This window comes from Artibeus jamaicensis, unplaced genomic scaffold, assembly GCF_021234435.1.
Source record: "Artibeus jamaicensis isolate MK-2021 breed Jamaican fruit bat unplaced genomic scaffold, CSHL_Jam_final scaffold_474, whole genome shotgun sequence".
NCBI lineage: Eukaryota > Metazoa > Chordata > Mammalia > Chiroptera > Phyllostomidae > Artibeus > Artibeus jamaicensis.
The window spans coordinates 19,702,801-19,726,975 of record NW_026522046.1 but is presented as its reverse complement, the minus strand read 5'-3'; the positions used below and the strand labels follow the sequence as shown (position 1 = coordinate 19,726,975).

The following is a 24,175-nucleotide window of genomic DNA, read 5'->3' as shown; positions in this document are numbered from 1 at the left end:
TACATACACACACATATGTAAATCAAGACCAGAGAGAGGGAGAGGAGTTGTGTAAGAGTGCACCTTCTCGGGCAAGTTGCCTAATGAGCAAGAGAGGACATCACAGTGCTTCGGGTGAGTACTGATCACTAAGTGGGCGGAAGAGGTATAAATTGCAGATAAAAATGTCTCTGTAAAGGAAAAAACACAATAAGACAGAACTCTAAGGTCAGAATCAGGAGACCTGGATTTGACCTGGATTTGAACGCAGTCCCCACTATGGCTATATAACTCTGGACATTTACCATTTGGGGCTTCACAGTCATACATAAAGATAATTCCTACATGCCCACTTCAAATATTTGCTTCGAGACTCAAATGGGATCAAGTATGTGAAAATGTGTGCTAACTAGAAAGGGCTATGTAGATATTTCTGGTTGGTTTATGTTGGGAACTGCCCTGTCTGGTTTCAGAAGCTGTAAACCCCCCATGGCTAAGGCTGAGTGAGCGACCTTTGGACCATAAGCCACTAAGGAGACAAAGCTTATCTCCCTGGAAGGAGCGCTGCTTCTGCTCCTTCATCCATAACTGGCCCCCAATGCTTGATCAGTTAGCCAATGATGGGTAAGATTCCCAAAGGGAGGAACCACCTAAGACAGGCATGATCACGTGGAGGCCCCAGGGAAAGACTTGGGGGGCTATGGAGGAAGGGGGTGATGGACCCTTGCCCCTCGGCTTTGACGAAGCCTGAGCCCTCAGTCCCTCTGTGAGAAGTCTCTGAGAATTCCTTGGCTGTCTGCCTCCTCTGCCTGACTTAAGCCTGAAAACAATGACTGAGGGTGGTGCAGCCCTGTGCTGGGAATGGCAGGCTCTGCAGGTGATCAGGCCTGAGAAAGGATATGTAAAATCCTGTGAAGCCTGCTTTGCTAAGAATGCTCTTAGTTAAATGATAAAGGTCCAGGCAGAAAATGAGTTTGTTTTCCCAAAGTTTGGTAGCCTTTTAGCTGATAGACCCTGACTGAGAAGAAGCCCTAATAGTTTTCTGTATGCTATCTACTGTTTACTGCCTAACAATGATTAATAAGCTGTACCTGAACTCCTGCACACACACACAAAAAACAATAAAAGCCTGTCTAGGCAAGGGTCGGGGCACTCCCCCATTGAGGGAGTAGCCCTGCTGTCCCTTTCCCTCCACAGGACTCGGTAGTCCGTGTGAATTCATCTTGATTTTTCCATCCATAACGTTAGTCACGGGCACTGCAGGCCAGTGCATGCGTCAGGTTCATTCATTCATTTTATGACATTTTTATGTTACTTAACATGCGTAGGCACTACCCTGCTGATACCAATGATTATCAGTACTGGATCTCAACAGTAAAGGGCATAAAATCTAAAAAAACAAATCATATAGGTAAAACATGTTACAGATAAAGTACTATGTGGGTTCATTGAAAGAAGAGGTTGCTTAAATGTAGCTGAAGCAGGATGGCTTTGGAAGAGTTGACATTGTACTTGGTATGATGGCTTGAATTGTGTCCCAAAGTTCTATGTTGAAGTCCTAATCCCAAGTACTCTAGAATATGACCTTATTTGGAACAGGGTCACTGCAGAAGTATTGGTTAAATTAAGATAAGGTTATACTGGAGTAAGGCCCCTAGTCCAATATGACTGTATCCTTATCAAAGGAGAAATTTGTGCAGAAATGCACACACAGACAGAACGCCATGTAAAGACTGGAGTTATGATTCCACAAGTCAAGGAACCACCGGAAGCTGTAAGACCTGAAACAAAACCTTCCCTAATACTCCTAGCCTCCAAAACTTGAGATAATACGCTTTGTTTAAGCCACTGTTGGTGATACTTTGTAATGGGAGCCCTTGAAAACTAATATCATTGGTTATATAGACACACTAGAAGTTTATGTATAGAAATGTATGTTATTGATATGTTTATGATTATCAAACACCTACTACAGTGCTCAGCACACTATAGGCACCAAACAAATAAATATTTATTGAATGAGTGTTTCAATGAATAACAATATATCACAGAAAGGGGAATGAATGAATTGGCATCAAATATATATGTATTTGTACATATGTATATATACACATATGTATATATGTATATGTATATATATATCCAATGCCAATAAATATAAATACATACTTTTATGTTTCATACTTTTGCCCTTGGTCCAACCCTCTATTTATTATACATACACAATCAGAAAAATTTTAGCACTCCTGTGAAAAGTGCTGCCCTTTCACCTCTGTTTATTCTAAGAAAGTCTACCTAGGAAAGCAAAGAAATTTTGAATATAAAAGGCAATAAAAAGGAATTCACAACTGTAACAGTCAAAGTTCTGAAACAAACGCACTCTACAAGACTGAACCAAAGCTGCGATCCCAAGAGCGCACTGCCTGAGAGCTTCTCACCGGACACAGTGCTCCCGAACATGGCACTCGGCTGAAAAGCCCTGAAGACCAAGGGCCCCTCTTTCTCTGTGGCAGGAAGAGCAATAGTCAAATTCACATCATAAGTACACTCCTGAATCAAGTTGTTCAGTGTGCTCATGGAGAAGACCTCTCACAAAATGCAGATGGAGTTTTTGCAACCATTGCTTCGATCAAATGCTGTCAGAGAAAATGGGTCTTAATTTGCTCAACATATTTTGGTTTTGTAATTTTCAAGATTCTTTTTTTTCATGTTCAAGGCAGTGAAAGACAAATATCAAGATTAATTCTTGCCAATGTCTGAAACTAACACGAGGTCCTTTAAAGGCAAGCTTCTAAAATATACTTTCTAATGAAGTAGGGAGTACACAGATGGTGGGATGCTGATTGCTGTGCCTGTGTCCACTACGTGTGTGTGTGTGTGTGTGTGTGTGTGTGTGTGTGTGTGTGGTAAGGGGGACAGTGAGCTCCAAAAAAAGAGCTCATCCACTTACTGGGAAAATACAGCAGTGGTGATGGTCTGGCTCACAGAGTTATTTACCAAAAGGGATGCTAAATTTAGGGAAGTGAGTCAGATTTTCAGCTACGGGGAAAATGATGCAAATCTATGACAACAGCTAGCTGCTTGACCTTGGAGGAAGTTGTTCACCTTCTCTGTTTCAGAATCTTCATCTAAAAAAACCAAATCACATGATCGTTTAAGTGCCTTCCAGTATTTAGTTTAAAAAAGAGGGGAGGGGAAAGTGTAAGAATGCTGAGTGCCACAGAAAAAGAAAAGATGTTATGTCCTAGGCAATATTATTACGGTCATCCTGACAGTACTCAGAACATGAATGTGCACATTGCCAATAATTTTGTAATGCCAATGAATGAAGTCATTGTGTGATCAACCAATGGGTCGGCCAGTCACCTGTACACCTGCCCTAAGCCGGGCTGTACCTGACTGCTTCTTCTGATGATTTATCATTGGGGATTTGGGCACTTGTTTATGGCAAGTGAATTCTCTCAAAAGAATACAATTTAAATATATACGTTTATTCACCCATTCATTCATTTCCCCATTCATTGACTGAAACTATGAGGCAAGCATAGTGTTAGGCACTGGTGATGTAAAGTGACAAAGACAGGCTCCTACTCTCATGAAGCTTACAATCCAGGAGGGGGAGACAAACGAATAAGCAGAGGATTACCTAACAGTGCGGTAAGAGCAGAGATGGGGTGGATTCAAGGAAGGAGGTACAGGGCCTCCTAACCCAAAGGTGGAAGATGAGAAAGGATGTAACTGAAAGAAACCGTAGCTCTGGTGGTACCCAAGTGATGTTTAGGTATTTGCCAGATGGAGTAAGAAAGATGAGAGTTTAAGAAGAGAACACAGTTTGTCAAAGGTCCAGAGGGGACCGAGTTCATGGTGGATTTCTGGGGACAAAGGTAGTGGAGCCTGCAGGGCCCTTGCAGCACAGGGAAGGAGGGCCAGGGAGACGGGGCAGGAGTCTGGCTGCAGAAGTGGGGCTGGTCCAGATTGTACTGAGGAGTCAGGTGTGTATGCCGAGGGCACTGGAGGTATGGGAATTTTTAAGCAGATGTAATGTGATGAGATGTGCACTTGTGGAAGATTACCAGTGCCCAGTGTTCTCATCTAGGTAGGACAACCTCACTCAGGAAAACCACTGGCTCCGGAGTCACTTCAGCCTTTACACCTGGGAGCCCCAGAGCCCCCACCCCTCCGGCAGGATGCCCATGACTGTGCGCACTCTCCCGGGCAGCCTGAATCTCATACTAATAATTCCTTTCTCCATAATCATTGCAACAGGAAGTACAGGTGCTTGAACCATTAGAGTCCTTGGCTGGACTCTCATTTTCCTTAGGTCTAGCATATGTAACCTCCTTATAATTCTTGGAATTAATGTGTCAAGAGTGATTCTATAAAAGGTCAAATGCCATGTATTTCTGAGGCTTGTAAAGGCCACTGAACCAACATTTAATCTTTTTCCTCCAGTCGTCTTGTAAGGAACTTGGGTTTCCTACCCACATCTCTTTCTGTCCTTGCTAACAAAACCTCATTTCATGTAAAACGCTGTGTCTGACACCATTCCACAAGATAGCCTGCCTTTTTCTTAGCTTCCCTTACCTACAGGAATGGCCACAGGACACACGACACAGCTCTGGCCATTGACATCATCCATGATGCAGGTCCCAGAAAGGCTTTAGTTGTACAGGGTAGAACAGGGAAGGAGCTCCCTTCTTCATCCTGCCCTGGAGGGGGACATCGTGACCGGAGTGGCCGAGGAAAAGACAACACAATCTCAGAAAGGCAGTGCTGGAGCCATTTAAGCAACTGCCTTTTTCTAGATCTTATGTTTAAAAAATCCTATTTATTTAAACAGTCGAGTTTTGTTACCTGTAACCTAATACAATTAAGAAGATGATGACATTTGTCTTTTAGGAAATCTTAGAGTACGCAAGGTGAAAGCAATAATGCAGTTTTAGACTCGTTAGACCAAGGTTTCTGAGAACCAGCAGAGTGGGGTGTCCCATCAAGAATGGGTTCGGAATGTTGGGCTGTTTTCTTTGTTTCTTATTTAGGATACAAGGAGGGAGAAATTAAGAAAATAAATATAACATTTTGGTATTAGGAAAATAAATGAATACCTACATATCAATAGTCTGCAGAGAGAACTACCCTAAAACCCATTAGGCAATATAGATCAGGCTATTTTGATTATAAAAAACAAGCTTACTCAGATAGCAAAGTAACGACGATTTGTTCTACAGCGCCATTAAAAAGAGGGAGGGAGGGGGAAGTAAGAGACAGAGACAGACAAGACAGAGGGCACTCCTGGAGCAGGAAGGAACTACAGCACCACCGAGTTTGATTTAGTACTATATAAAAAGTACTGGAAGGTCATTCTGGAATCCAACCAGGGCTAGGAATTGGATTTTATCTTAACAACAATCAACTTGGATATTCAACTGAATGTACCTTGAGAAGCTCTCCAGCTGTTTCATTTTTCGTTTTTCTTTTCCACTCCAAATTGACAATGGACCCTCACTCAGATCAGTTCCCCCACCTCATCCTTACTGTTTCTGCTCTCTCGATATTACTCACAGCCACCCATTCTGCTTCATAGTGTCTTTGTATTCCTCCAGCTTCCCCTCCCACTGCCAAGCGGTCTTTACAATTATCCAGTTCAGAAGCTGAAACAAGAATCCTAAGTGGCCTGGCTCGTGATGAATGAGCAAAGCCGAGTTATGAGTCAGCAATCTCAAAGGCCATTCACCCTGTTTTTTGCCCTTGGATGGTTTCCACTCCTATTCCAATCAGTGTGGCTGGGCAAGGTCACATTCAAACAGCCGAGGTCCCTTTCCTCCATCAACACCATGGGTGATGCAGTTTCCTCCCAGAGTCTGGAGAAAACCGAGGGAGCTCATCTAGCACTTCTGAGTACCATCGAAAAAGGAGACAGGTAAGAAGGTCAGTGAGCATACTGCTAGGCAGACAGTAACTTCTTACCCATACTCACAAAACAAGACAATGTAGGATAATTACAGAATAAAGGGAGATATTAAATATGCGTGTGAATAGCTGATTTAATTTTGAAAAATGACTTCTATTTCCCTGTAGTGGCATCAAATGACTCGGTTTATTTTCTCAAAGACCCTAGTAACACATGCTTGAAAAAGCTTAGCACTTTTTCTCAAAATATAAATGTCAAACTGTCAAAATCATAAAATCTCTCTAAAACAATTTTTGGAAAAATCTTAATGGAAAAGAAAAATGCAGAAACTTATAGAGAAGCTAAATGCAAGCGCCAATCTGGAAAGTAGGTGAAATGGACCAGTATAACAGCCATTTCCCCCCGACAGAAATCTTTGCTCATTTGGGATTTAACCTATGTAATTTCTTTTTCTAATTCCATTTAGAATAATGTCCTGTTGACAATTTGTAGCTTTTTAGGCAATATGCTGAGGTGAAGAGCTATCTTTTAAGAAGCACTATTTGCTTTTATTCAGCATCTTTACAAAACAGTATCTCAATTATGTCATGCAGAGTAAAACATTTTAGCACATGTATAAGGTAATGTTATTTTAAATGGGTGAGAACAGATACTGCACTTGATCTTAGCCAAAGGCCGAGCTGGGTACTAGATGGGTAATGTTATTTTAGTGTATTTGTAAGGTAATGTTATTTAGAATTGTCCTCTAGGACATTTCTGTTCTCTTCATTTCTTTTCTTATAGCTGAAAGGCATATTATGGAAAGTTGTTTTTACACCCTTGTGTATTTTTTTCCATAAGCTTCATCCCTCCTTTTTTTAGTATTAATTTTAGCATCTGTCTTCAGTCTTCTGTAAGATGTCTGAAAGTTCGATAGTTTTTCTTAGCCTTCTCTTCCGTGATTCTTTTCCCTGCTGCTCTACAAGAAAATAGAAAAAACCGCCCTGACTGGTGTAGCTCAGTGGATTGAACATGGGCCTGCGAACCAAAAGATCAAGGTTTGATTCCCTGTCATACGATGGGCAGGTGATTTCTTGAATGGTGTGCTGTAGACTGAATTGCGGTCCCCAGAATTCCTTTATTAAAGGATTAACACCCAATGCGGTATTTGCAGATGGGAACTTTTGGAGGTCACTAGGTCATGAGGGCGGGGTCTTCATGATGGATTGGTGCCCTTACACCAGAGAGCTTGCTGTCTTGGTCTCTCTCTGCCACAGGAGAACACAGTGCGGAGGTGGCCATCCACAAGCCAGCTGAGAGCCCTCACCAGAGCCTGACTATGCTGACATCCTGATCTGAACTCCAGCCTCCAGAGCTGTGGCAAAAATAAACTGTTATTGTTTAAGACATGAGTTTATGGTAGACTAATATGTGTGAATTTGACCATTTACAACACTAGATTTTACTCCAAATTCATACTACATCACTTACCACGGTTAATTTGCATAGTTCACTGGATGACTGGAAAGAAATTACTGGACTCGACACATTATTTCTTAATTTGAAGTCTCTAAGTAAGTGTTCCACCTTAGCCAACATGAATATGCCATTGTAGAACTTCCGCAGAAGAGAAATGTGTATCCCAAGTTACTGGCAAATGAGCCCCGAGTGCGAAGACCACCAGGGGAAGCGAAAGGAGTGTGTTTCCTACTAGGACTGCAGGAGCCACCAGCTTTCTCCGGAATCTGTCCTCCCATGCACAACACCAGGCGATGACTCACCCCGAAGGACCAGTCTTTCAGTCCAAGTTTCAGGAATTTTGGATTTCCCAAAACAGCAAAATTATTTCAGAAACTGAAAAAGGAAATTTCAGGTTTGGAGAACAAGGATGGATGAGTCTCAGTATTCCCTCCCCCGCCCTCCCCCCCGCCCCCGTGCCCTCCTAAATGAAAATTTCAACGAGTATAAATTAATCCTTAGATGATTTGTGCTTTCAGTTCAGGAGACAGCAACCACTATGACCTTCAGATCACCTTTAAGTGGGGAAGAACAACTCGCACCCTGCTCCCACCTTCCAATTGCTGGCAAGCCTGCAAGGGAAGAGAGAATAAGTAAAGAGAAGTTGAAGAGACTCTGTGCAAAGGAGAAAGGACAGAGGACTTAGCAAACAAAGGCAAAATCATCTCTAGAAAGAGAGAGTGCCACTAAACCAAAATGCTGGTTAACAGGCAGTTAATTTGATAGTTCACGGGACAAGTCACATAGAAGAGGCGGGACTGCAGGTGGTTACTCTGATGAAGCACTGTATCCAGAATAGAATGAAGCAGTAGAAGAGAAGAAGATAGAAGGGGAAATTAAGTATCTGATGGTGATAAAAACCAGAAAAGGCACTCTGAGCTTTCTTTCCCCAACACCAACACAATACATTTCTGCTGCTGAAAATACTTTCCCTCCAAAAAAACAAACCACCTCCGAGGGGCTAAGTAAAACTTTACCAGCACACTCCAAATAAATAAAATACCATCAGGTAAACATATGGCATATGAAAAAACTAGCCTAAATCAGAAGCACTATGAAAAGAAAAGCACAAAAACAGGGAGCAATGAGAACTGGTTGAATGCAAGAATGAAAAAAGAAAGAAATTATATCAGAAATGAAGATTAAATTCAAAGATGCCTGAGAGTAGATTTGGATAAAAATTTAATAAAGAGTCTTGAAAAAAATCAAGAAAATACAACCAGAGCAATGAAAACAAAATAGAGCAAGAAGTTAGAAAGGTTTGAAAGTGATTAAAACAGAAGACAAGCAAAGAGGGCTCAACATACGTTAACTGATGTTTCCGAAGGACAAAAACAATGGAATAGAACACATAAAACTGTCATCCAAGAAAACTCCAGAAACAAAGGAAGACCTCAGTCTACACAGAGAAAGGACCCATCCAGTACCAGGAAAACTGACCTGGAATGATCAATTTGGGTATATATTCTAGTCAAACTTCTGGACTCTGAAAATTAAAAAAAAATTTTTTTCAGCATTTCCGGGCAAAAAGATAATGTAAAGGCAAGAGAACTGGACTGACATTGAGCTGCTCAAACCAACACACAGGGCAGGGCAAACACAGGTTTACTGTCGTATGTGAAACCCAGAGTTATTTTTGTATTATTTTTATTATTGTATAATTTCCTTATGAACTGTAAACCTACTTTTGCCCCACCCTGTACAAAACAAGGCAACAGTGAAGCTACATTTTCAAGAAAGTTAAGAAAAGAACATGTGAACCAAGCATGCTTTGGACAGCCAAGATATCCTTTAAGTACCATGACTACAGGAAAGTAATGTTGAACATACAAGAAAACAGAGATTATATATATAATATGCATACACACATATATATCTATACATATATATACATACACACACACACATATATATATAAATAATAAAAGCTACTAAAGGATGAATTTCATCCAACCTAGATAATTGAGAAAACTTAGGAAAAAGTACTAATCATGAGCACTTCATCTATTTAATTGTACAGTTCAGCCTGAAACAACAGTGGGACCACAGGTGGTAGGATATGTTCTGATAAAGTAGGAAAATGCAAAGAAAATGAGACATGGGAGAGAAAAAAAATGTGGAAAAAGAACACCGACTCTCATTCAGATAACAGGTGAGAGTTACAGGATATATTTTAACCTGACATACCAGACTGTACAAGTTTAAGAAAAACAAAGGGATCATCAGTCCTATAAAATACTAATCCAAAGCCACAAGGATAAAAATATAAACCTTCCTAAACACCAAAAGGAATTTTTTTTTAAGATTTTATTTATCTATAGAGGGGAAGGAGAGAGGGAGACAAACATCAATGTACGGTTGCCTCTAGTGCATCCCCTGCAGGGAACTGGCCTGCAGAGAACCTGCCTGCAACCCAGGCATGTGCCCTGACTGGGAATCGAACCGCGATCCTCTCTGGTTCACAGGCCCGTGCTCAATCCACTGAGCTACGCCAGCCAGGCCCAAAAGGAATTTTTTAAAACAACAAAGTAGCGACACTAAAAAGAACACACTGAGAAATTGTAATGAATAATGTAACAGAACTAAGCCCACATGACTTAGTTCTCATCAAATGTGAATGGGTTTAACTCCAGTTAAAAAGACAAACTCCAAAAAGCATTAAACTAGACAAAAAAAAGATACTTTATAATGTTAAAATCCACACTTCACATTTAGGATATAACAGGTATGACTTTCTATACAACAAATAACACAAAAAACCACCTACATAAAACAAATACTAGAATAGAGGCGAGGGGAAACAGAGAAACACACTATGAACAGACACTTTCGTTCACAGTACAACATGGGTCACTAAGCAAAAAAAAGTAAGGATATATGTTCTAGATTTATCTTAAATACTACATCCTAGTAATAGAGAACACACAATCTTCTCACGTATGCATGAAACAATCACAGAGATAGGCAAAAACCTGATCATATATTAGGGCATATAGAAAATATCAGCAGGTACTGTAAAGTTATTGCAAACTACTTGCTAATTATAATGCAATAAAAATAGAAAATAATGCAACCAAAAAAGCTCTTCCACTTGGAAATTAAAGTCTTACTTTAAGACTTTAAACTTAAGTCTTAAAGTTAAGAAAATAAACTTAAGTCTTACACAAAATAGAAAATACAAACAAAAAGGTTACAGAATTTCTGAAAATGATAAATACATCTACGGAATGCATTCTAAGCAGTGATCAGAGAAAATTTCACAGCACTAAATACCAGTAGGAAATGGAAGATTAATTATATTTCCATCTGAAAAAGCCTAAAACAACAAAGTAAAACAAGAAAGCCCATGGAAGAAAAAATAAATACAAGAAAGAAATTAACAATGGAACACTTGAGAGGTAGAAAAAAGTTGCATCAAATCCGTGAGTAAAATCCTGTAAAAACAAAAATATCAACAAAGAATGTGCTAGTTTAATTTTAAAAAAGGGGGGCCAAGTATAAATATATAGAATAAGAACAAGTAGCTATTGCTAGAGAAAAAAATTACAACATAAAAAACTTTTCACTCACTTCAATGAAAATACATCTGAATACCTAGAGGACACGAACACTTTCTTAGAAAAATACAGCAAAATGACTCCTATACAATTAAAGAAAAACAATTTGCATAAAACAAAAAGTTATCAAGGAGTTACTCCACAAAAAAGCACCGGGCTCTGATGGTTTCATAAAGGAACTGACATTTTTCTGCATAAAAATTTTAAAAGTTTGTATGACCAAAACAGAAAAGTCAAAATCACACAAAGACATAAAAGTGGTCCTTAAATATGAATTTTAACTTCACTAATAGGAGAAACGAAAGTTAAAGCTACAATGAGATATCATTTCTTACCATCTGATTGGCAAAACTCAAAAGCTTGACAATCGATTATTATTAAAGCTTTGGGGAAACAGTCTCACACATTCCTTGTGGGATCTGAATTGCCACCACCTTTATGGAAAGGGATTTGGCAATTATCTAATAAAGCTACACATGCATATGTCCTTTAACTTAGTAACTCCGCTTCTAAGAATCTACTCTGAAGGTATACCTCAAACAAAACAGAAATGTGTAAAGTCATTCATTGTAACATGTTATTTTGCAAAATACTGACCACCACCTAAATGCCTGAGCACAGTGGGTTGATAATATAAAATAAGGTACTTAGACACCACGGAACACTGGACATCTAGAGGAGGGCAGGAAGGGGGGGGGGCATAGAGAGATCTGTGAACTTACATGGAGTGGTTACCAGAGATGTTTAGTGAAAAATGCAGTCAATAAAAGCATGAATGTGAAACAGCTAACAAGCACATGAAAAAGTGCCCAACTTCATTTGTGAGGGAAATGCAAATGTAAACCACCAGATACCGCTTCGTATCTACAAGAATGTCTATAAAAAGTTATTCACAAACTTCGGTGAGGATGTGGAGAAACAAGAACTCTCCTACGCTGCTGGTGGGAATGTAAAATGATACAGCCACTTGGAAATCACTTTGACAGCTTCTTAAAAAGTTAAATATAAATTTATCATACGACCCAACAATTCCACTTAAAAAGAAAACCATGTCCACATAAAGACTTGCAGGTGAATGTTCACTGCAGCATGATGTACCACGGCCAAAAAGGGAGAAACCCAGATGCCCACTTACTTTTAAATGGACAAACATGCAGTTTAAATAATAGAATACTACTCAGCAATAATATTGATAGGAATGCTGATATATGCAATGACATGGATGGACCTCGAACACACACTAAGTAAAAGAAACCAGACTCAAAAGGTAACACAGTATAATTCTACCTACATGAAATGCCCAGGAAACTCTATAGACCGGAAGTAGTGCTTGGTTGCCTGCAACTGGGGAGGAGCCAGGGTGTGGTGGGAACAAGGATTAACTGGAACCAGCCTGGGGAATGTAACTGGGATGATGAAAATGTTCTAAAACTCAAGTACTGTGGTTGGAACGCACAACTCATAAAATGAGTGAACGGTGTAGCACTGAATTATACAGCTCAATAATTTTTCTTAAAAGGATATCTATGTGAATTTTATGGGATGTAAATTACTCATCAATAGTTATTTTTTTAAGAGCATGTACAGAGAATGACTGACCCTACCAGTTTACCTGGCTTGTCCACTTTTAGCTTTATCTGAAAGTTGTATCTTAAGGCTCAGTCCTAGGCAAACACATCAGGACTGGTGTCCCTAACTGTAGGCTGCCTTTTGTGTAAGAAAGAGGGGGGTCTCAGAAAACACACTTGGTGCTTTTCTTCCTAAAAAGGATCACGGAGGAAAAAACAAACAGTGAGGCTGGACACCTACAGGGGGTGGGGGAGCTGGGCAGAAAATGAGTGACAGTTCTCTCGGTTCTGACTTTTAGAAGCATGCTACTGTTCAAGATATAAAAAATAAAATTAAAGGTGGGAAGTTTGTGGGGGAGGGACCTTAAACTGAGAAGAAAACTGAAACAAATGAACCCAATTTATTTCAAACAAATAACAATTACAGTGATAGAGAAAAAAAAGAATGACTCAAAATAATTTATGAATACGGAATATAATCATACATCCTTAGTCTCGGGCAGGGTACAGACAGGGAGAAAATACAATCTCACAGGCTTTTAAGCATGTATTTTACAGTGATATGGGCAGAAGCAGGAAAAAACTACTTTAGATATATTACAGGACTAAATGAATGAATATACTGACGGACTTTTTGGGGAAGAAGGGACACAGAAATACAGAATGAGGAAGGAAGGAAAGAACCCTATGAGGATGGGTTGAAATTGGAGGTATTAGTGTGAATGCATGATTTCTAAAATCAAATATGGGTGGGAGCCCATGTAACATGCATGTTTATGTGCATATGTGTATACATGAACATTTCCTAGTTCTGTCTGCTGCAGAGGCTGAGCAGCCGCAAAATACCGAGTAATGATGGGCACGCCCAACAGCCAGATAGATCTACGCATCTATCATCCCCAAGGATTCCTTGAAAAAATTGCTGATTCCAGATCCTGGAGCACCTTTTATTTAAAATAATGTGCTAAAAATAATTTTTTTAAAAAGCAGATGATACAAGGAAATAGAGGAGCCAGAATGAAGAAGCTCCTGCTGGCCAAATCTAAGACAATTTAAGCACCAAAGAATTTAAGCACCAAAGTGAAGTATGAAACACAAGCCATTAAAAAAATAGAAAACCAGGAGTCCAAAACAATAGCTACTGTAAAAAATTCACATGGGCACACAGGGATGAGTGAAGGAGAAAGGAGGAGGACTCCTACCTACAGAAGAAGGCTAAGTGCTAACTGGTACATGAGGAAGAAATGCTGGAATTGGACAATCATTCCCCGACTATCCAAATAAAGGAGTGAGAATCATCAGTGGATGCTGAGGGGAAATGTTGTTGTTAGCATGGCCTTAAAAGAGTCTCCCACAGACTGTTCCTTACATGCATGGTAAAAAACAAAAACAAAAACATAAAAAAATAGTAACTACACACTTTGGAGAAAATGAACAACATCCTGACCTGGTGACTGAAATTAACTTTGCCAACGATGAGCAGACGTGACACCAGTGTGGTGCTCTAAGAGTGCGTAACCTGAATCTAATGATGAAACCCCAGAAAGGGGGTAGAGGAGATGGAAGACTGTATTCTTCAAGAACATACTACATTAACGCCATGAAAGACAAAAGGGGTCACGGGGAAGAGCCAGAGTAAAGGAGACTTCAGGGAGGGAAACAAGCAAATGTTAAAATAAAAATGGCAGAATCTTAGTAATGGGTGAATCTGGGTAAAAGAGGTATAAATGTTCTTTGTACTAGTCTTATTTTTACCAATTTTCTGTACATTTGAAAACATTTCCATAAAACGTTAAAAAATAATTAGAAGAGACTAATCTTGGGTTGCCAATCTCATGTTTTGCCTAATATGGTTACTAAAACGTAGTTATTAAAAAAAAAGACTACCATCTATGATTTGGTCATTTTGTTTAAAGAAAGTATGAGGGACATTTTAAACATTTAAAAATAGCCATCATCACCAAATAGAAGAGTGACCCTTTAATATAAAATTTAGATTTCTGAAAAAGACATCGCATTGTCCTAGCTTCTCTGACTCCCCTGTGGACCAAGGAGCACTCCCTCAGCCTGGTGTTGGGGAATCAGTATTCTCACCAAGGTCCATTTTTGGCAATGGATGAAGTAGTTTGGTGCAAGGAGAATGGAGTCTGGAGACAGACGCTGAATCAAACCATGGCTCCAGCTGTTACCATCTCTTGTAATCTAAGCTGTCTTAGCTTCCTCCAAGGCAAGGCGTGTAGCTAAATCATAGGACTGTTAGGAATATTAAATGAATACATCTAGAACAGTGCTTCACACAGAGAAGGTGTTCGGCATGTGTCCTTGTCTGCCTTTCCCTGGGAGGCACCTTTCTGTTCTCTAGAGATGTTTCTGATTAGGGCCGCACTGGCCCTCTCCTCACTGACCTGAATGCAGCCCTTCCAGGATTATGTAAGAAACTGAACTATCTCAAGAATAAGCCTCCTTTCTGGAGGTAAATTTCAGAAAAATCAAAGCCAGAGATACTAAATAGTGGAATAAGAAATACTGGTTTATGTTAGAAAAGTCTACTGCTCATAAAAAATAATTATGTATTTTTCATATATTAATGTCTATTTTGCAAATCATTATCTACTTCCAAGAGTAACAGTTTATGTCAAAAATAAACAGTATTAATATCACCGATTCTATTTATTTTACTGGCTATTATCTTGAAAGGAAAAAATCAATTCAGTAAAATGTCCATAAATTATGAGATTTCATCCAGTAGTCTACTGTCTTTTTACTTCTTTCTACATATTTCCTATTTCCATCTGACAGGTCAATTTCCTTTTCTATTGCCAATGATGGTAATTCTTTAACAATCTTTTTAAAAGTGAAGAAAAGTTTTAAAAATAACTAAATTACATCATAACAAAAAATTATATTGCCAACAGAAATTTAGTTCAACATTTAAAATCTTTATAAAAGATAAACAAACTTTGATCTTTCCTTTATTTCATAACTGAAAAATGAAAATGCTTAACATGAATATCTGATACATAATTTCCTTAAAACTATATATATTTAAAGAGTGTATATTATTATCAGCACTCACGACAATTTCAAACCAACTAGCATTGGTATAGCTTCAAATCACTATTAGTTGTGGCTATTTTGGAGAAAAAGGGTACAAAGCTTATTAGGGCCTTAGCACACAAGAAAGACTTACTTTTACATAGTCACAGAGTTCAGAAGTGGCATCGCAGTGCAAAGACACTACAAACTGCCATCTCTCTCATATGTATCTTAAAGCAGGCTGGAAAAATATTCAGTACCCTATGTATAATAACTAAAAAAAATACTTCCATTGGCTATTTTTTGCCTCGAGTGATTAAGGATCCCCCCCCCATTTTTTTTGTGCTGCTTTATTATCTGATAAACTGCTAATAAGCTCCCATTAGTAGTTCTTTAGATATTAACCCAAGTAGTCTTGGTCTTTTGATCATATATATATATTCACATATATATGCATCCATTTTTTCAAGTAAAGAAATGTTTAACAGATGTAAACTATTTATTGAATATTTGCCACCAAATATTGTTAAATACATTATCTTGCAGCATATCGCTTTCAAGTTAAAATGTCAGAAACAAACACCAATATTTACAATTCTTTTAAGGAATGTTATATAATGACACATTAAGGCGTAAATTCTTTTGGCTTATAATTCTTAAAAGAATGATAATAGCAAAAGTGATGCAAAATCTTCAGTGTGAGATTATGATTAAGCTACATTTTACAAAAATATGGTGTAAGATGGCAATAATCCCATTCAACATCCTGGATTAGATCCCTTCAGGAGGGACTGATAATTTATACAGTCAAACTTTAAAATTTACAGATAAAGGCAGTTCAATACTGCCACTGAGAAGTACATCTCTGAACATATACAACTTTCAGGCCACAGTTTTGAAGGTCTGAAGTATCAAGTTGGTTTGATGAATTAGTCGGTTGGCACTTATGAACACATTTATTGCCCTGTTCAAAGAAAAAAAAAAAGAAAAAAACATTAATCTTATCCAAAAAATTCATTACTTAAAAATATTTATACTAATTCCATCTACTAACAGTAGCAAAGAAATCAACTTGGGAAAAAAAGGTAAGTTAGTATGGAGTATCATAACTTGTATTTCAGATTGGAGTTCAATGGTTTTCAATCATTTGACACTAGGAATTACTGCCCCCTAGTGGCTCTGGTTGACAATTAAGTGTTGGAGGGCTACTACTGACAGATGGCACCTGAACCATCTGTGTTTATTTTACTTATAGGTCAAACAACTAACTGATTCAAATGTACTCTCCAGCTATGATTTCAATGAAGTTAGCAACATAAAATCTGCAAAAGTACTACACTCAGTCTCAATGTCATTGGGCATTATAAATACTTAAGCAAAAGTTAATTACTTTCAAATATGATTCATCCCAGTCTATTTTTAAAACAAAATAATCATGCAGTTTCAATATTTTGGAGCTGACAAAATATAAAAACATTCTAAAAAATTATGCTGTGCTATCCCACATTTCCTATCAGGCCATCTCCATGTATCTAAAAGACAGAACTGATGCCCTAGTCCATTATGTGGCCTTACCAGTTCCTTAATTGCATAAGTAAAGACTTTACTTCCATCCCGGGCATTTCTTAAAAAAACAGGAACGCTGAAGAATTAAGTTGAATCAATGCAAATTCATCCCCCTATTCAAAGACAGCTCAAAGATCAGGCTGTAGTAGTAACTTCCAGTTTTAGGAAACAGGTACAAAACTCACAGCACATTATTTGTACACAATTGTAATTGTAATTTAAAGAAGCTGCTGAATGGAGAAAAAGTAATAGCAGCCTGAATAATCCACATGCCTGTCTGAACTGTTAAAAATAACTGGGGCAAAGGCAGTGGGACTTTTAAGTGCTGAACCCACATGATTCTAGACAAAGTAATTTCAGATTAATAAAAATTAGGCTCTAAATGAATTTCGACCTTTTAATGTTTATTCTGTGATAGTTCTTAATTAATTAGAATGAGAAATAATGACCTCAACATGTAATATTCTTTTAATGTGTATTTGGTTATCTGGGCTTAGCAGAGATCAAGGAAAATGGATATAAGTTTATTTTCAGAACACGCTTGCCAGCTTACTAAACTAAAACATTTCCCACAGACAACTTGAACAGTAGTAGAATGGAACAATAAAAAATCATTAATATTTTAGCTCAGTATCTTTAGTTCATAATATAAATGGTTTGACCTATTTAAACGATTAAAAATAGCTTTAAAACCAATAGATCATGCTAATGTATTATTATTTTTAAAATATTATTACAGCCCTGGTCGGTGTGGCACAGTGGGTTGGGCATCGTCCCACAAAGAGCATGGTCACCAGTTCAATTCCCAGGCAGGGCACACGCCTGGGTGCCTGGGTTACAGGTTTAGTCCCCACTCAGGAGGGTGTACAGGAGGCAACTGATATTTCTCTCCCTCTCTTTCTCCCTCCCTTCCCATCTCTCTAAAAATAAATGAATAAAAGTCATTTCAAAATCTCACTGGCATTTAAAACAACTGAACCCAGGAGAATCTGATGTGCAGACAGGGTTGAGAACCATTGTTTTAACTTTAGTGCAGCAGCACTTAACAAACCTACAGCATCAGTATCATCTGGAAACTTCTTAAAAATAACATGCAAATTCTTGGGGCCACCCCTGACAATAAGGAACTCTCAGGGTGGAACCCAAAAGCAATTTGTGCTTTAACAAGCCCTCCAAGGGATTCTGATGCTACTAAGAAAATTGGGCCAATAAGCCAAATCTTACCTTGTTTCTGCATGGACTGCATGCTAAGAATACTTTTGTGTTGTTTAAATGGTAAAATAAGTAAAAACAAAGGAATAGTATTATGTGACAGGTGGAAATTACACAAAATGCAAATTTCAGTGCCTATAAAGAAAGTGTTGTTAGAAAATGGCCATAGGGCTTGTTTCCTTATTATCTACGGCCACTTTCACACTCACTGCAATAGCACAGGTGAGGAGTGAAGCTGCCACAAGCCCACCAAGCCGAAATTTGCTATTGGGCCCTCTTCAGAAAAAGTCCACCCACAACTGATCTAGACTGCTGTGGCTCGGTTATCCACCATTCAATTTTTATTATCAACAGTTTATCTTAGTAGTTGATATGAGTATTAACAATACAGTTTAAGGGCTTCATTTTCATGGTTTTAGTATCGTATGAACAATTTATTTAATTTTAAAAGAGAAGGCCTTGGCTGGTGTGGCTCAGTGGACTGAGTGCCAGCCTGTGAACCAAAGGATTGCTGGTTCAATTCCCATTCAGGGCACATGCCTGGGTTGTGGGCCAGGTCCCCAGTGGGATGCATGCAAGAGGCAACCACGCATTGATGTTTCTCTCCCTTTCTCCCTCCCTTCCTCTATCTCTAAAAATAAGTAAACAAAATCTTAAAAAAAAAAAAAAAAGAAGAGAGAGAAGGATTGCCCTGGCTGGGTAACCCAATTGGCTGGAGCACCTTCCTGACGCATCGCGGCTGCAGGTTCAATCCCTGGGCAGGGCGTACACAAGAATCAACCAATGAATGTATAAATAAGTGAAACAACATTTAATCTGTTGTCTCTCCCCCGCTTACTCTCAAATCAATGAATAAAAAGTAAAAGAGAAGGGTAATACATAAAAGTACTTACTTGCCATCTTTAAAATAAGTTTTAAGAGTATCACTGAAACTTTTGGAATACTTTACAAATTCTTTCTTTTGGTGTTCAAGTGCCTACAAGACATAAAAAAAATTTAAATACTAAGAAAGAAGAGAGAAGTAACACAAAAGCCAAAGACAGAAGATCATTTCCAGTAATCAAACTGTCTTGGTATTTAATTCAGTAAAACAACTAGGTGTGAACCCCACTCAGGTGGCAGTGTGTAAGGCTTCTAGTGACTTACCCTGCGGTTCTGGTATTGATATTTCTTGAAGACATTATTCACTGTATCAAGAAGTTCTTTTATTGCACTAGCTATATCCCTGTCAGATAAGGAAAAAAAGAATCTTCTTAAAATCCATTGCATTTGAAAGAAGTTTGTATGTATATTTTTAAGAATTACTATCCACACTGTTCATGACCACACCAACACTCCGTCCAGCACAAACATCTGACTGGCTGCTTGAGTGGGAGTTTTCCCACGCACCCTTCTGTGATCCCAACTCCCTACACTGCTGACCAAACATTCCACAACATCAAGTTTCCCAATTTAGTACACATTTCATTTAGCCTTACTTGAATTTAAAAGAATATGCCTCTGCCTCTCATCTTTTCCAGTGATAATTTTCCCTTTCTCTCATTAATATAGCTAAATTCAAACTACCATATGCTCCACTTTTGCTATCGCATGAACAATTATATGAAATTTTGCTATTATATGTAACTCATTTCTCATATTAACCAACACTTTGTTACATACCCAATACTTGGATGTTTTAAAACACTTCCTCCTCAGACATAGCTCTTCTGGCCACACATTTACCTTCTATCTAACAACTACGTCCCCTCCCCATTCCAAACCTGTACGTATATATTTAAAGTATATTTAAATTTCTGGGAGAGACAAAATCAGAGTATTTTCCTACCTTAACCTTTCCCGTAATAACCCTTCGCTACATCTACATGCATCAACACCTCCCTCCCCCACTGAAGAGAAGAAATCCATCAGTTCTCATCTGACTACTCCTTCTATGCCATCATTTCTTTTGAATTCTTGCCTTTTTTATATCTATGCTCTTTTCAATTTTCACGTTCTAACTCCATAACAATTGTTTTGTCAAACTGCATTTAACGTAGTTCTGCATTCACAGTCTCACATTCTCCAAAGCAAGCCTTCCCTTTTTCACAACCACTCTCTTTGCTGCTCAAATGTAATCCAAGTGCGAAGATTCGAATTAATAAAACATAAATCCAGACCATTGGAAATGAAATTTTCATTACTGACTTTTTAATCACAAATGTCAGATTTCAGTTACTTCATACCTATAACAATATTTCAGCTTTACTATTTAAAGAAAAAAGAACCTCAGTGTCTAGATTGTCCAGGTTTCAGTGTGCATATGTGTGTATTTCACAGTTCTAGTAAACAAATGTGGTAATTCCACAAATTATCAGTAGTCAGCATTATGGTATAAAAAAGGCATTTTAGCCTATTCCAAAGTAGTTATGACATTTCAATAAACATTTACTTCTGTATGTCAAACATCAGCATCAGGCTTCGAAACATTCAAAGTCTCAAATATTTTTTACACAGAAGTGACATCTGCACACTTTTCTTTTTGCCTGTAGTTTAACTGTTCCTTTCATTTGTTTTTAAGCAAGTTCTAAGTCCACCTATGTTCAATAAAACAGTGTCACATAACCATATTATGTGAGAAAGTCACAATTTCAACGTGTAAAAGTTCTCTAATCTCTAAATATGACTCTTCATATCCACAATGAGCCTATTTAAAACAAAGTACAATAGAGTACATCATACACTGATCAGAGAGCTGTTTATACAACCGTACTTTGTGGTATACTTTAAAATTCTGCTACAAAGGATAAAAATGTCCTTTCAGGGCTAACGAACAACAGGAGCATATGTTCCCTATACAACGGTAATGGCTGGATTGCATAGGTCAAAAGAGCAACTCTAAAGCTGCTGGTGCCCTCACTCACCCAGGAGCAAAAACAAAAGGGGAAAGAGTGCAGGGCAAGGAAGAGAAGGAGGGTTTAGTGGACAGTACTCCGCCGTAATAATAAATTTTGGGAATTTGTGCTTTAAAAGAAAGGGGGGGGAGCTCCTGGGTGATACTGGTGATAAAGCTGGTTTGGGAACCACTGGTGTGAACCCAGAACCTAGAGCTGAGGTCCATTATTTGCTACAGAGCTTTATGAAGACCAAGGCTTTAATCCTCAGGCTCAGCTTCTATAAAACGAGCACAGCAATTTATGTCAAGTATCATGTCATCTGTATGTACACTGAACGGTATTTTCATTTATGGCACCAAGGAAGATAAAACTGTATTAGCCAATAACTGAGGGCTTGTTTCTTACAGGAGAAAATACCAGCACCCCTGTCCACACAAAATACTCCAATTAAATAGACAGATAAAGAACTAGGGAAAACTCGAGGGTAAAAGAACTATAGCATAATCATATGCTGAAGTTAATGGTTTCTGTGTTAAGGGACACAGCATGAGTTGATAGGGATGGATTTTAGCAATCTGCAGCTATTCCGTGGGGCAGCTTTGGAAACACACATACTGAAAGAGGACATAAGGCACTGGATGAAATATAAACATACATCCTATCAAAAAACTGCACAGAAATAGCAGAGCTTCTAATTGTATCACCCAAATTTGTAAATGTTTATGCAAATACTCTAGAGGAAGGAAATTCCTATGCTTATGTTTATTTTTGTCTAGACTGGACACCTCTGGAAAGGCTAACATGAAGCCATCATTGAAACCAAACCCTGGCAAATTTTTGCCTATGAATATGCAAATACATATTATAATAAACAAATACATAAACACACAGCTTTATGGTCTAGTGAATCACAAGCCTCCACTAGTCATCCATTAATTGGAATGTGTTGGACTTGAAAAAAATTCCATGAATTAATTTGATAAAATATTTGTATAAGCTCAAATGTAGTTAAACAGAAACATTCATTAATCAAAAGTACTTTATAAAATATCTGTTTGCTGGATCGTTTTTCCTAATTAACTCCACAAGGAAAAACTGAAAAAACCCAACCACCTTATTTCGCAAGGCTAGTACACGCTGAGTGGCTTCGAGGTTCTGTGCTATCACATCTTCCAGTTCCCACTACCACCACCTTCACTTTCGCAGGCAGACATTGGAATGACAGAAGCAGAGCATCCTGTGCAAGGCCAGACAGTGAGATGCTGGAATGGAGAGTCAAACCCAGCTCTACTGACACGCACAGAAATGCCCGGGTATTTGTTAGCTGACAGGAATCATTTTTCTTCTCTAACATAATCCAAAGGATCGTGTACAGTACTTGGGATAATAGGTATTTGATACATATTTACTGGAAAAATATTGCTAAAATAAATGAATAAAGAACAGAACTACCTTAAATATGAGAAAGTCAAATATTTTAAAGAAAACCAGGACCTGTACTATATGTACAATATGTGCCTAAAGGATAAACCACGTTTTATTTCAGAAAAATGTTAGCCATTAATTTGTTAAAACAATTTAACAGTGGTAACAGTATGTATCAAAATCTTTCTCAGTAAAACAAATAACTGCACCTTTAGCTATATATGCTAATTCATACATCACTGAATTTTAAAATAATACATATTATAAACAAACTTTCCATGGCAAATTATTCCTCCTAAAATGTTTTAAAAATACCTTTGAATTGCCAATAACCTTAATCCAGTTGTGCTGAGTACACTCCAGAGAAGAGAACTGAAACATCACTATTGCCCCATAATGAGAGGCAAGATCCTAATGCAGCTTCTGTCAGTGACCATGGATAAGACTCTTAGGTTCTTGACCTGAATATCCTTATGATTAAAATGTGGCTGCTAATAACGGGGTTTTCAAACTGTATGTCTCTAGAGCCGTACTGGGTTTAGCGTAGATGCTGCAGGGTTTCCACAGGTGGGAGAGAGGGAGTCAGAGTAACCGGATCACAGCTCTGGGCCAACCACTTCACTCCAGCTTCAACCACAACAATAATCTCCCTCTTACCTCCTGACATCCTATGTAAGATTCCCTTTATCACACTTCTTCCAAACAATAAAAACTTCTCATTTAATTACCAAATTAGATCAGCATTATGAATCTATGATAGGGAAGCAGCAGAGAAGACCCTGGAATCAGTCTACTTGGTTCCAAATCAAACTGTACCTATTTATCAGCTCTGCGAACTTGGGAAAGTTACTCAATTCCCAATGTTTCAGTTCTTCGTCTATTACAGGACTTTGTAGTAAGTTCATATGTGCTTTAAAAAGTGCTTAGTATGTAAGTTCTATATAAGTAACAGTATTATTAAGATGTCAATTCTGTAAACCTCTACTTCAGTGACCCGAAGCAAAATTTGCTGAAAATACTACTTATAAAATGTCAAATCTTCATAGAAATGTAGTTTAGATCACTAAAAGAAATTTAAACTTAATTACTAGAAAATCTAGATATAAGTTGTAAATAGCTGTGTTTGAGATCACTGACAATTTATGCTTTTACAGGACAAACATGTTTACTTTACACCTAACTAAAAATAAAAACCCATGAACAGTTGATTGTCTTCTTCCTTCACATGATAAAAACAGTTAAAGGATGTTGGGCTTCTCATTAGTAGTAAAATATTTACTTTAGTGTGTCTTCTGTTGCACAGATTTTGACTAGTCGATGAAGCTTTTATCATCCTTCCTGGTCCTTAACTAGAAGACTGAAAAGCAGGTCACTCCTCGACAGCTCTGTTGGGTACCCACCACGTGTCAGGACTTTCTAAAATGGGACACATGCCTCTCTGTATCAGTCAAAATGTAGGTGCCCAAACAAGCTGCAATAGCACTTTGCAATGCAAATTATAGAGAATGCTATTTCTGAGAAATGAATGTTGATATTCCAAGTGAGCCT

At 38.2% G+C, this 24,175-nt stretch overlaps 1 protein-coding gene across 4 annotated transcripts in view; it reads right to left on the bottom strand.

Moving 5' to 3' along the window:
* Positions 1-15,467: 15,467 nt before the first annotated feature.
* PDCD10 (programmed cell death 10) overlaps positions 15,468-24,175 on the bottom strand; it is a 42,642-nt gene continuing 33,934 nt past the window's right edge. For all 4 annotated transcript variants that reach the window (XM_037163375.2, XM_037163379.2, XM_053657745.1 and 1 more), the window contains 3 exons: positions 19,473-19,551; positions 19,220-19,302; positions 15,468-16,512 (listed from right to left, as the gene is read on the bottom strand). In XM_037163375.2, coding sequence (XP_037019270.1) covers positions 16,431-16,512; positions 19,220-19,302; positions 19,473-19,551 — 244 coding nt within the window. In that variant the 3' untranslated portion in view covers positions 15,468-16,430. The remainder of the gene's footprint in view (positions 16,513-19,219; positions 19,303-19,472; positions 19,552-24,175) is intronic.